The sequence below is a fragment of the Sminthopsis crassicaudata genome, chromosome 2 (assembly GCF_048593235.1).
Source record: "Sminthopsis crassicaudata isolate SCR6 chromosome 2, ASM4859323v1, whole genome shotgun sequence".
Taxonomy (NCBI): Eukaryota; Metazoa; Chordata; class Mammalia; order Dasyuromorphia; family Dasyuridae; genus Sminthopsis; species Sminthopsis crassicaudata.
Window position 1 is genome coordinate 542,658,110 of NC_133618.1, and position 13,953 is coordinate 542,672,062.

A 13,953-nucleotide genomic window follows, 5' to 3' on the forward strand; every position below is an offset into this window, starting at 1 on the left:
AAACAGCTTTTATATTGCTATTCCAGAAGAGAGGGGAGAAAATTATTTCATAATTGGGAGTTTGGGGGGGGGATGGAGAATGATGGATTTTAAACATGTGGCGATTTGTTTTGTGATGTTTTGGTAAGCATGAATGCTCTTCTAATAGGTGGCTTGTGGATTAAATCATACCCTAGCTGTATCTGCAGATGGTTCAATGGTGTGGGCTTTTGGAGATGGAGATTATGGAAAACTTGGCTTGGGAAATTCTACTGCAAAGTCTTCACCACAGGTTAATTCTCTTGATCATATTGTTTTTTTATAATCTTTAAATATTTTAACTATATACCGCTTTAATTTTAATCAGTATTGTTTTATAAAAGAAAGCTTGGCAGTGGCTAGAGAGCTGTCTTTGGAGTGAGGAAGAATCAGGTTCAGTTCACCTATGAAAGACGCTGGCTCTGGGGCCCTGGCTAGACCACTTTAGTTCTTAAGTGACATGAAGGCAAGCTTTCTAAATTTAGCTGCGAGGTGTAGAGAAGGGGCTGACCTGCATTCATAGAGGGAGTTGCCAACAGTGAGCTTATAAGCATACTTTTAAAAACCCTTTTGTTGCTTTATAGTAAAATTAGTAGCAGCTTGGTAGTTATGTTCTCCCAGAGTACAGGACTTGGTGTCAGCAAGATCAGATACTATCTATGGCTGGCTGTGTGGCCCAGGACAAGCCAAGTAACTTCTGCCCACAAGGAACTAACTCTCTTTAGTATTAAACTACTCGGTCATGAGTAGAATATGGCCTTTGTTGATGGAGGCAGTGTCCCACAATGATAGATCATTCATATATTTGCATATAGTGACATTGTAACACAACATTACTTAACCTATTAACTATTATTGATTAAACTGAAAAATAATTTATACCTAATTATTATGGGTTAAATTTAAGCTTTCCATAGAATGTAATACATACTTGCAGAATGTATTTCTTTAATCTGCAAAATATAGACATGAAAGGATAATAGTGAAATTATCTAAAAGAAACTCTTCAAAGATCTTCTGTCGCTAATAGCCAGGGAACATAGGTAATTTCTTTAAGCAAGTTTCATTTGAATTTGTTATGGCCATGTGCTACATGAGTGCATTTATGTTTCCATTTTTTAAAAAAGATAAAACAAATACAAAATACAGTAAGTATTTGAGTATTTGAGCTTAACTTCCTAATTTATTGTTTTCTTCTAGTCATATTACTGAAGGCATCTTTATTTGGTAGAATTAGAAAATGATTTAATATATAAATGCAGAGTTCTCTCAAATAATTTGATTTATAAAAATTTAATTTACAGTCACCTTTTTAGGAACACTTTAATTCTGTAATATTCTGATGGTTAGATGAATTCTTAGCTGGGAAGGGAAGGCCAAAAGTAAGACTACTAAATTTTTTAAAGTATGACTCTAAAAGTTATTCTGGAATCTAGAAAAGTAAATACCTCCAGATATTTGTCATAGTTTTTATAACATTTGGTTTCTAGAGTCAGAGGAGAAAGAAGGCTCATCTTCTTGATGATTTGATGAAAAGAAAAAATGGATTTGGTGTCAAAGGACCTGAGTTCAAATACTAGCATTACAACTTATTTTCTAAGTGACCTAGTTTCCTTATTTGTAAAATGAGAGTGATTGGACTAGCTGATTTCTAAGGTTTCTTCTAGCTATAAATCTCTGATTCCCTAGGATACCCATACAGAGATCACAGGTGTCAGCCTGTGGCAGAGTTCTCTTTGGTCTATTTCTGGACCTGTCACAGCACTTGAAGACCAACAAGAAGCATTCCAGATTGTGCAGTATTAGAGACTGATTCCGAGGGGCTGCCACCCACAGCGGGTGCATTGTTTTACAATTTAGAGTAAGCATTATGTTCAAATGAATTTAGAGATGTAACAGCCTAAGATGACAAAATGCCTTGCATTTTTTGCCAATCATAAAAACAGTATACAGTCCCATTCCTGGAACGATAGTTTCTTTGGTGCTCATATTATATTTTATAGATTAATTAGTCAATTTATTTCTGTCAGTATACTCACCCCTCACCCATGGAATAGGCCAGATCTCAGCAGAAATGACTCATATATAACCATTTGATATGGTTTTTTATTCCTTAGGGTTCTAGTTCCTTGTTTCTGACGCTTAACTCCTACTAGCTTGAATTTTGCCTGTCTTTTGCTGTATCTTTACAGCAGAGAGGTTTAATCATAAGTTTCCCATTCCAATAAGTTTTAGGAGAATAACAAATAATGGAAAGGAATTAGATAAGAAGTGGTGAGGAAAAAGGTATTTAAATTTTGATGGAATTAGGTGAATAGCTAATTATTTACCACCACCACACCAAACATCAGTAATTTTACCACAAAATTAAGTTTTATTTTAATCATATGTGTATGTTAAATTTAGGAAATAGTATAATTATCTCACACTCCCCCTCCTCCCTCTTTAAACTAATCTCTTACTTTTGCAGAAAGTAGATGTTCTTTGTGGAATTGGAATCAAAAAAGTTGCCTGTGGCACACAGTTTTCTGTTGCATTGACAAAGGATGGTCATGTGTATACTTTTGGACAGGGTAAGGAATCTGTTTTTTAAAAATCATCTTGAACAAATTAACTGAGGGTGTAAGAGTCTAGTAGGGTTGGGACATGGGGAAGAAGTAGTTGAACATAAATTTCTAATTCTGTTTTTGTTAATATATATGTATATTTTTTTGAAGTTGTGATCAATGGATACGTACAATTTTATCTTTTTGTATGTAACTTTTATTTTTTATACTCATTTTCAATATGGATATAGGCCATATTTATATAGAATTTCATGTATTTCAGTAACTTCTGATGTGTTTATTCATTCCTTTCTTCATTTAATTATTTTTAATTAGTCAAGATCTGTCATCTTACACTAATTTTAAAAAGTTCATTGCAAACACAGAGAGTAATTCAAAACAAATTTACTTATTGATCATGTCCAAAAAATCTTTGTTTCATTCTGCTCTCTGTCAGGAGGGTAGGTAACATGTTTCATCATTAGGATTTTTCTGGAATGCTTTCTGGTCATTTTGCTGATAAGAATGTAACACAAAAGTATTCCTTCACATTTACATACTTGATCATGCATCCCCAATTTATAGATTCTCATTCTTTGCCACCTCAAAAAGGACTATAAATATTTTTATGCATCCTTAGAATTTGTTTTGCTTAGGATCAATCCCTCTCTTAATCTATTTTCCCTCAGATTCCCCTCTCTCCCCCATCTCCCCTTTCCCAGTTATTTCACTGTTGAATAAAATATATTTTTGTATGTGTGTGTATTCTTACTTTGACCTGTTCAAATGATCTTGAAAATTTGAGTTTCAGCTGATCTCTCCCACCATCTCTCTTTGTGTTATATACCTTGAATATGTGAGCTCATTTCCCCTAATCTTCCTTTCTCCCCTCCCCCCAAATAGTTTCTTTTTCCCCCTTTCTATTCTTTAAGTTCATGAAGATATAACACAATCGCTGTCAGATCCAGTCTAATTGGACTCCTATGAATCCTAATGTTTATAGGATTCAGAAAGGACACATGTATCATCTCTCTGTATTTGAATATAAGCTGAATATCCTTATTTAATTTGTTGTCATTCGTTGTCCATCATGTTTATGTTTTTGTGTTTCCTTTCACTCCTGTGTTTGAACTTCAAATTTCTTTGCACTCTGATCTTTTGTTTAGGAATAAATGGATAGCTTTTATTTAATTAAAGTTTCACTTTTTTATACCTCATAGAATTATACTGAGTTTTGTTGAATAAGTTTTTCTTAGTTGCATACCCATATTCTTTGCCTTTTGGAATATTATATTCTAAGTTCTCTGCTTCTTTGTAAATGTGGTTACTAACTCATGTGTGTGATCCTCTGTGATGCTATTGGTTCTTTTTTTTTAATTTTATAATTATAACATTTTTTGACAGTACATATGCATAGGTAATTTTTTACAACATTATCCCTTGTATTCCTTCTGTTCCGAGTTTTTCCCCTCCTTCCCTCCACCCCCTCCCCTAGATGGCAGGCAATCCCATACATATTAAATATCTTATAGTATATTCTAGATACAATATATGTGTGCAGAACCAAATTTTGTTGTTGTTAGGAAGAATTGGATTCGAAAGGTAAAAATAACCTGAGGGTGAAATACAAAAAATGCTAACAGTTTACACTCATTTTCCAGTGTTCCTTTTCTGGATGCAGCTGATTCTGTCCATCATTGATCAATTGGAATTGGATTAGCTCTTCTCTGTGTTGAAGATATCCACTTCCATCAGAATACATCCTCATACAGTATTGTTGTTGAAGTGTATAATGATCTCCTAGTTCTGCTCATTTCACTCAGCATCAGTTGATGTAAGTCTCTCCAAGCCTCTCTGTATTCCTCCTGTTGGTCATTTCTTACAGAACAATAATATTCCATAACATTCATATACCATAATTTACCCAACCATTCTCCAATTGATGGATATCCATTCATTTTCCAGTTTCTAGCCACTACAAAAAGGGCTGCCACAAATATTTTGGCACATACAGGTCCCTTTCCCTTCTTTAGTATTTCCTTGGGATATAAGCCCAGTAGTAGCACTGCTGGGTCAGAGGGTATGCACAGTTTGATAACTTTTTGGGCATAATTCCAGATTGCTCTCCAGAATGTTTGGATTCTTTCACAACTCCACCAACAATGATGCTATTGGTTCTTGAGTTCTTTCTTTGTAGCTATTTATAGTATTTTTTCTTTTATCTTAGGAGCTCTGGATTTTGGGTGTATTTCCAAAAGATATACTTTTTATGTTTTGGGGATTTTTCCCATAAGAATTTAGAAGGGGGCATTTCTAGATTTCTCTTTATATCCCCAGTACTGAGGGCAATGCCCCTAGTATACTTAGAAGCTTCATAAATATTTATTTACTAGTGAAAAAAATTGTGTATTTGGAGCCAGGAGATCTGGATTTAAGTCCTACTTCTGATTTGTACTAGCTGTATGACTATGAGCAAATAATTTAACCTCCACTTGTCTTACTCTATTCTCAAAAGATCAAAGTTGCTGCATTGGTAAAGAGAGTTCCCCATCCCAGTGAAATTACAGGTCTTGGGGGAGGAGGGGGGGGAACATTGTAGAAGAAGGTTCATATAATACAATTTGCCTTAGACTTTGTTTAAATTGACTGAACGTTCTATGTTATATAAAATTATAATCAGAAAAATAGAAGTGAAAGTTGAAGAATATCCCAGTTTATTTAGTATAACAGTTACAGGGTTTGGATCAAGGTTAAGGTGGTATAAAAATATAAGACAGCTAACATTTTTTAAAAAGGTAGATTATTTAACAAGAATTATATTCTCCCTTCCCTTCCATTCATTCTGCAAATGGTTACTAAGTACCTTTTATGTATAATTGCTTGTGCTTAAGTCCTAGGAAAAATCAAGGGGATCTTAGTTTAGGTAACAGGGGTAAGATATATGCCCAGGTACTAATAAAACAACATAAAATCTATGTTTAAGAAATACATAATATCATGAAGGCAGATGATCTCATTTTAGAGAACTCAGTTTAATTCAGTCATTTCAGTAAGACGTAAGGGAAAATTTGTCACTTAGGCATTTTTTGGAATGTGTCAAGAAGATTAGCAGGGATCTATGCCCTGGTTGAGGGGCATAGACTGCCCATAGTGTTAAGAGAAAGTGTGGGGTGTTTATATTCCATTTGTCCAAACAGTTATCTCTTCTCCTAATTGTCCATAAATATACAATCAAAAATAATTTTTGAGAAAACATCAAGGAACATTCTGGAGAGCAATTTGGAACTATGCTCAAAAAGTTCTCAAACTGTGCATACCCTTTAATCCAGCAGTGTTACTACTGGGCTTATATCACAAAGAGATTTTAAAGAAGGGAAAGGGGCCTGTATGTGCAAGAATGTTTGTGGCAGCCCTCTTTGTGATGGCCAGAAACTGGAAACTATGTGGATGCCCATCAATTGGAGAATGGCTGAATAAATTGTGGTATGTGAATTTTATGGAATATTACTGTTGTGTAAAAAATAACCAGCAGGATGATTTCAGAAAGGCCTGGAGAGACTTACATGAACTGAGGCTGAGTGAAATGTGCAGGATCAGGAGATCGTTGTATACTTCAACAACAATACTATATGATGATCAATTCTGATGGACGAGGCCCTCTTCAACAGTGAGATGAACCAAATCAATTCCAGTAGAGCAGTAATGAACTGAACCAGCTACACCCAGAGAAAGAACTCTGGAGATGACTATGAACCACTACATAGAATTCCCAATCCCTCTAATTTTGTCCACCTGCATTTTGGATTTCCTTCACAGGCTAATTGTACACTATTTCAAAGTCCAATTCTTTTTGTACAGCAGAACAACTGTTTGGACATGTATACATATATTGTATTTAATTTATACTTTAACATATTTAACATGTATTGGTCAACCTGCCATCTGAGGGAGGGGGGTGGGGAAAAGGAGGGGAAAAATTAGAACAAAAGGTTTGGCAATTGTCAATGCTGAAAAATTACCCATGCATATATCTGGTAAATAAAAAGCTACAAGTTAAAAAAAGAAGAAGAAGAAAGAAAGAAAGAAAACATCAAGGAAAGTAATATTTGCTTTTTTGGGTGCTACAGACCGTTTGATAGGCTTGCCAGAAGGCCGTGCTCGAAATCACAACCGACCACAACAAATCCCAGTCCTGGCTGGAGTTGTTATTGAGGATGTAGCAGTAGGAGCCGAACATACCCTTGCTTTAGCATCAACTGGAGATGTATATGCCTGGGGCAGTAATTCAGAAGGACAGGTACATTTATCTTTTCTGCCTGTTTCTTTGGTTGTAGAACATTTATTAAAGGGATTGTAGATGGATATATGTTGAATATACTAATTTTCAAGACATTCTTGCCTCCTTTTCCCTATTTTAAAACATTATTAAATTTTTCTTAGCAAATAAGCATTTATTTTCTCTACTTGCTTCTCCAAAAAAATTGAAGGGGAAAAGAAGAAAAGCACAGAAAAAAATTTTTGTTATTGTTCATGTGCAACAATATATTACCCTCTTTTCTGTAATTAGTTCAGCATAACTCAGATTTCCTTTCTAGCCTATTCCATACAGTGACTTTGAAGACTTCAGTATTCATTTTGGTGTTCCTTTAAACATTGACTTCTGTAACTCAGAAGGAACAATGTAATAGTCTTATACTCTGACATGGGTGTACCACATCTGTAATTCTATATGCTTTGTGCACCCCAATTTTAGGAAGACCCTTGATTAAACTGAGGCCTGTCTGTACAGCCTTAATGATGAAAAGCTTTGGAAGAAGAATTAAGGATGTGAAATGATGTGCCTCTAAATGGTAATGGGTTCTCCTCACTAAAAGTTTTTAAGAGCGGGCTGGATAGCCATTGTTGGACCAAGTCTGAAAGGGAATTATCCCAGTCAGATACAGGTTGACACATTAGTTTGCTATTTAATTAAAAGTTAGACTATATTGACTTCCTAAATCTGAAATCCTATGACTCACTGTTCTTCCTCATTGTAAGCATTGTCTGACATTAGCTGTAGGCAGAGCATAAAAATACATAAGATTGGAGGATCATTTTACATTTCCTTTATCCCTTTATTATAGTGTATGAAGCATAATAAATGAATATTATATTAAGGTATTAGTAAAAGCAGGGGAAAATAAAATTTAAAAACCTTGTTAATTGAAATATAGCCAGAAAAAACACTGCTTTGATTTTTCTAAAAAGCAATCATTTTTTGCCTCTTCAGGGACTTTGGTCAAGGTTTAAAGGACTAGGAATTAAAGTTATGGGATGTAGAGATGTTCATGGGCAGGGCTAATCATTCCTTAGACAATATAGGGGGCACTTTACATTGTACAGGCAAGATTTTTAAAAATACCTTTGAAAAGGAAAAGAAGTTACATGAGCTGCACCTAAGGTCACCTGGATAATGAGGGAGGTGGAGCCGGTATCACCTGGCTCAGTCCCCACTGCTGGGCTTGTCGCAGCAGGGAGTGGAGGAGCTCTAACCCTGCGGGCAGGTCTGCAGACCCTGCTGTTTGGTCCTGCCCCATTGCCTTGAATCCTGGCCTGATCACTCCTTGGTGTGACTTCTCTTAGCCTCTGGGAGCCTGTTTCCTTATATGTAAAGTGAGAGGTCAGAGTCTGTCCAGCTTTCAGTCTATCCCTCTCTATGCTATTGCCCCGGTCAGAGACCAGATGGCAGAGCCCATGGGCAGCTAGCTAGCACAGAGAGCGGCCTCCAAAAGACTCTCCCTCCCAAGATCAAATCGAGCTCCAACCCCTGGGGGTGACCCTGGGCTGTCTCTTCGTTTGCCTCATTTTCTTCATCTGCCACATGACTGGAGAACGGATGGTGAACCACTCTGGTGTCTTTGCCAGAAAAACCCCAATGAGATCCCGGCATTGGGCATGCCTAAAAATGAAAATGAATGAGTGCCAGTAACGTGTCTGCTCTGATTAGACTTGGTGTGATGTGGTAGATTAGGAGACCTAGGTTGATATCCTGCCTCTGAGGCTTACTGTTTTGTATCACCTTGGTCTCTCTAGGCCTACATTTCTTTATGTGTACAATGAGTTATTGAATTGGATGATCTCCGAGTCCCTTTCAGTTCCACATCTATGATTCTATGATCCTAATACAAAGGATTGTTTGTCATATTCTTTGAGGGGGAGATTCTTGCATTTAGGTAAAAAATGGCTAGGAGACCTTATTGGCCATTAATGTTAATGTCCAAAAAAATCACAATCCAATTGTCATTTCTTTATGTGTGGATGATCATATTTCTGTTACCTGTTTCAAGGGATTGTTATAAAATGTTCTTACCAATCCTTAAAGCACTATTACCAACCTTAAAATACTATATAAAGTTGTTACCATGAGCATTTTCCCCTCTGGTTTTTTTACCCATAAAGAGAGGCTTACTTTTAGGGAGGAAAAAATAGTGAAAACTATCTATAAGAACTTGTTATATTTCTCCTTTCTTATATGGAGATGAGATGTTCAGTGGATGAAAATTGGTATTCCAGTTTAACTCAAGGTAAAATCAACAGTACATGAAATTGATCATTCAAGAATGTTCTCAGTGCAAAAATTAGAGATGATTTCTTTAATTTTATGGGTAACTTTGTTTTCTTTCAAAGAACTCATTTTCCTCTTTAGAATTGGCGACCATGGCTATGTTTGCTCATTAACTCATTTGCAAGGTTTAGAATGATGATAAAGCTAAGTTAAGTGAGCTCTTTCCAGATGAATTTTCAGTAGACTGTCAATCTAAGCTTATGGAAGTGATCTTCATAACATGTTTGTTATTCTTCTGACAATAGCAATTAAAGAAGATGTTAGTAACTTTTCTCATTTTAATCATATTTTATAATCATTGTTTCCTCTCTGATTTTTTCTGCTTTTATCAATTACAAGCTTGGACTGGGCCACACTAACCATGTTCGAGAACCAACTCTAATAACAGTTTTGCAAGGGAAGAATATCCGACAGATTTCAGCAGGCCGTTGTCACAGTGCTGCATGGACTGCTTCACCTGTTCCACCAAGAGCACCAGGTGAAGAATTTCAATGTTTCTTTCAGTTTTGAATTGAATCAAATAATCATTCTGATTTGATAAAATCTTACCTGAAGTCATTAAGCATTCTTCATGTCACTAGCACTTGCAAATCTTTCAAGATAATGTTCTATAAAGCACTTGCCCAGTAAAAGAAATGACATTTCTATGAATCAAAAAAGATCAAAATTTTCCCAAGATATATATAATAGTATTTTTGTTTCAATAAAATAAAAATTGGAGTTTTCTAATGACCATTGTTATTCTCTGTCAAGAAATGTGTAGAATAAAAGTTAATGAAGTTATGTATTAAACTATGTTATCCTAGTTTGGTGTATGAAAACTGCTATGTATATGTGTATGAAGAATGCTATGGTTTGATATACTAGGCAAGCGATTCAAATTAGTATCAACATATTCTAATATAAAAACAGGAATATTCAGAAATAAGGGTTCTTAATATCTCTCCATCATACACTTTTTAAAAAAAACAGTTCCTTAAAGCCTTCTTACTACACTTATCTCAGAAATCCCTGGTTAAGATGTGAGGATATACTATGACATTTCTAGTCTATCCTTTCTGGCCATGTGATCTAGAGACCCTTGGGAATGCCTTGTATTTGTATGCACCTCATGGATTATGGGTTTATATTGGCTAATTTTCTTCAAATGAGATGTTTTTACTGAAAAACAGTCCCTATTATAACTAATAAACTCTAATAGAATTTTTTTTCCCTGTAAGTGGATGTCCCCTTCAGTTTTCTCAGAAATCTTTCTAATATAATAAAATTTGAAATTATATTTTATAGATTGTCATTTTCTCCTTCCTGTCTCAAAAAAACATCAACTTTTAACAATGAGAAAAATTTTTTTTCTGCTTAAAAAAGAGAAAAAATAAAAGTTCAGTAAACTACTCAAAACATAAAAAATCTGGCATACATAGTGTTTCATACCCAGTAATTTTTCACTTCTGCGAAGGAGGGAAAGGTTAACACTTGTATTCTAGATCTTACATTACATCACTCCTAGTTCCTTTAAAATCCACTGTAGGCATTAAGTTAGTTACATTAGGAACATCTTCTTTTCAAGAAACTTACCTGCTTTTTCTTATTTTGTAGGTATCAGTAATCAGGAACAAAGTGAATCATGTAATTTTATTTTCATGTTATTAAAGTTGTTTAACATAGTGTTGAACTTTGCTAAGCTATTAATTAAAACAAAATAGCAGAGAAAGCACATGTTGCTATTCTAATACAAACTCTAAAAAAAATATTAACCTCTAGAATGTATTTGGTTTTTGCGGCAGGTGTCTCAGTGCCTTTACAACTGGGTTTACCTGACGCCATCCCACCACAATATGGCGCTCTGAAGGAAGTGAGCATTCATACCGTAAGAGCCAGACTCAGACTGCTGTATCACTTTTCAGATCTCATGTATTCTTCTTGGAGATTACTGAATCTAAGTCCCAATAACCAGGTGAAACATTATTTCAGGAGGGAGGGGAAGGAGATGATGTAATAAGTAATTATGCTTTAAATGTCTTTTATCTTAAAATCATAAAATAGTTTCACAGTCACTTTTTTTCTCAGTATTTAAATGAAATGGAAAATATTAGTGTTAAGAATGTCACCTGAGAAACCAGTTCTAAGATCAGTGTTAGAAAAAGAATTGTGGGCTCCTCACAATTAGTTTGATGTCTTTTCCATTCCTTTCTATCCTTTTACCTATTTTAATGTTGGAAGGTGAAGCAGTTCCATATGATCAAGCACATGAAAATGGTGTGTCTCTTTAATTGATGTAAATTTAGTAAAAACTATTTATGTATATAGTTTTAGGACTTTTTAGCATTCAATATTTGGCCAATTAACAAGAATATAGATTCTGTATATACATAAAAGTTGGATTTATGCAACCACATACCTTTACAAATAATCCTGGCCTTCCTGAAGTAAAGTAAATAACAGTCTTTTTGTAATAATATTTAATTTTCAGGAAAGGAAAAGTATGGTTTAAGTTTTTGGTTTATTTTTGCGAGAGGCCTGCTAAAATCTATGCTAAAGATAATTTTTCAATATAAAACAAGTTCCTTTGGGGCAAGAACTATTTTCCAGTTTTGTTTGTAAATTCCTAGCACTTGGTATATGTTCCTGAATTAAATTAAATTAAATTAACTGTTCATTGTGCTTAAATGAATTTTTTGGTATCTGACAGATTTGAGGGGGATAAATTTTTTTTAAAAATGTTTACAACATATACTTCTTTAAGTAGTTGAGATTTTCATTCTAATAATGGGAACTATTTCTCAGTCTTGTTATGTTATACTTTATGAATGAATGAAAAAGCATTTAATCATTGTTTACTATGTGCCAGATCCTGTTCTGAGCACTGGGAATACAAATTAAGGGAAAAAAAAGTTAAAATATATATTATATATTTTATTATATATAATATATTGTATATATAACATTAAATTAATAAGTAACATATAATATATAATAAAATATAATAATAATCCCTACTCTCAAGAAGTTTACATTATAATAGAGAATAAGACATACTAAGTAGTGTAGTACAGTAGGTTAGTGACAGACCCCATAGTTCATGATTGCAGAGTGAGAAGGTAGCTAGTGAGGTTGTGGGAAAGAGATCTGGAAAAGTAGGATTTCTGATAACATTGCCCTTTGTTACAGAATAGCACATCTCATTATAATGCTGGAACATGGGGAATTGTACAAGGACAGCTGAGACCTCTATTAGCACCAAGAGTCTACACACTCCCCATGGTACGATCCATAGGAAAAACGATGGTTCAAGGCAAAAACTATGGTCCTCAAATAACCGTAAAAAGAATATCAACAAGGTTAGTATCTGCATGGTATGTATTTTTAAATTGTGGTCTGGAATTCTTCTGATAAAAAATGAGACTCAGTAACATCCCAAATTATGCTAAATCTAATTAATTTAAATATCCTATATGCCTTGTTTATGTACTGTTAGCCTCTTGGCAGTTATCAGTTGGCATTGTGTGCTTTGGAGTCAGGGCTGTATTGAAGGAGGAGGGGTGAGATGGTTTTGTTTTAATACCAAAGAATATTGGAGCTAAAAGGTTGATTGCATTATCCATGAAGATCCATACACATGCAATCTTTGGGCAGATGCCCCTCCATCTCTATGACTATTAATGGTAATATGTAAAATTTGTGCGAGTTGGTTTTTATTGCCTCTCTGCTTTTCTTTTAGAGGTCGAAAATGTAAGCCTATTTTTGTACAGATAGCAAGACAAGTGGTTAAACTAAATGCTTCAGACCTTCGTCTTCCCTCTCGAGCCTGGAAAGTTAAGTTGGTTGGAGAAGGAGCTGATGATGCTGGAGGAGTATTTGATGACACAATTACAGAGATGTGCCAGGTATTTTTGTTATCTGGTATGCTGGAAATAATCACAGATATTTGGGAAGTTTTGTTTATTGATAGTTTCATAAGGAACTGAATTACATATATGTTTACACATTTAATTTTTGCAAACTAGCAAATATTTATTAATTAGGGTCCTGAATTAATAGACACTTAATAGATGTTTGAGTTGAACTTTATTATATAAAAGTTATATTGCTGTTAAGTGTGTGAAAGTAATATTTAGATTTTTAGAAACAGTACCAGCATATTGCTTTCTGTTAGCATTTACTTCTTCATTATAATATTTTAACTAAGATTTTTAAAAGATTTTTTTTTATATATAAGTCAGAAAACACCTGTACTCTTAATCTTGTTGGTACTTTTGTCAAAAATCTGATGTACAGTCCTCTGAAGCAGAATGCAACCCAAACCAGATTAAAATGCTATTGGGAAATACTTTTTAAAAATAAATAAAACTGCATTAGAACATAGATAATGTTAATGTTGATTTTCCAAGTAAATGTGTATCATACAGGGATCTTTGTATATGATTTAGTTGCTCTGTTTCTGTTTGAGTTTGATACTACTGCTCTAATTTCTAATTCTGAAACTCCATTTCCCCAAGGGACCTATAGATAGATGTTAGAGGATTCCATAAACTTGGATAGGGAGGAAGAGGGGGAGGAAATACATATTTATATTCACTAGCTTCTAACTGAAATTAGTATTTCCTTCAATTATTAGTACAATTATTCTCAAAAGGGGCCCACAAGGCTTTACCAAACTACCAAAGAGGTTTATAATGCAAAAATATTTCCTGCCATAGGGATGAGGTCTCAAGAAAGTCCCAACAAACTTAAAGTTTTGACCTTTTCTAAGATCTACATTGGCAACATTGACACTATTTTGATTCT

General features: G+C 34.4%; 1 protein-coding gene across 8 annotated transcripts in view; it reads left to right on the top strand.

The window, feature by feature from the left end:
- HERC1 (HECT and RLD domain containing E3 ubiquitin protein ligase family member 1) overlaps positions 1-13,953 on the top strand; it is a 191,018-nt gene that overhangs the window by 167,490 nt on the left and 9,575 nt on the right. For all 8 annotated transcript variants that reach the window (XM_074294868.1, XM_074294867.1, XM_074294875.1 and 5 more), the window contains exons 67-73: positions 149-271; positions 2,489-2,591; positions 6,692-6,861; positions 9,508-9,646; positions 10,953-11,122; positions 12,337-12,506; positions 12,887-13,052. In XM_074294868.1, the coding sequence (XP_074150969.1) occupies positions 149-271; positions 2,489-2,591; positions 6,692-6,861; positions 9,508-9,646; positions 10,953-11,122; positions 12,337-12,506; positions 12,887-13,052 (1,041 nt within the window). The remainder of the gene's footprint in view (positions 1-148; positions 272-2,488; positions 2,592-6,691; positions 6,862-9,507; positions 9,647-10,952; positions 11,123-12,336; positions 12,507-12,886; positions 13,053-13,953) is intronic.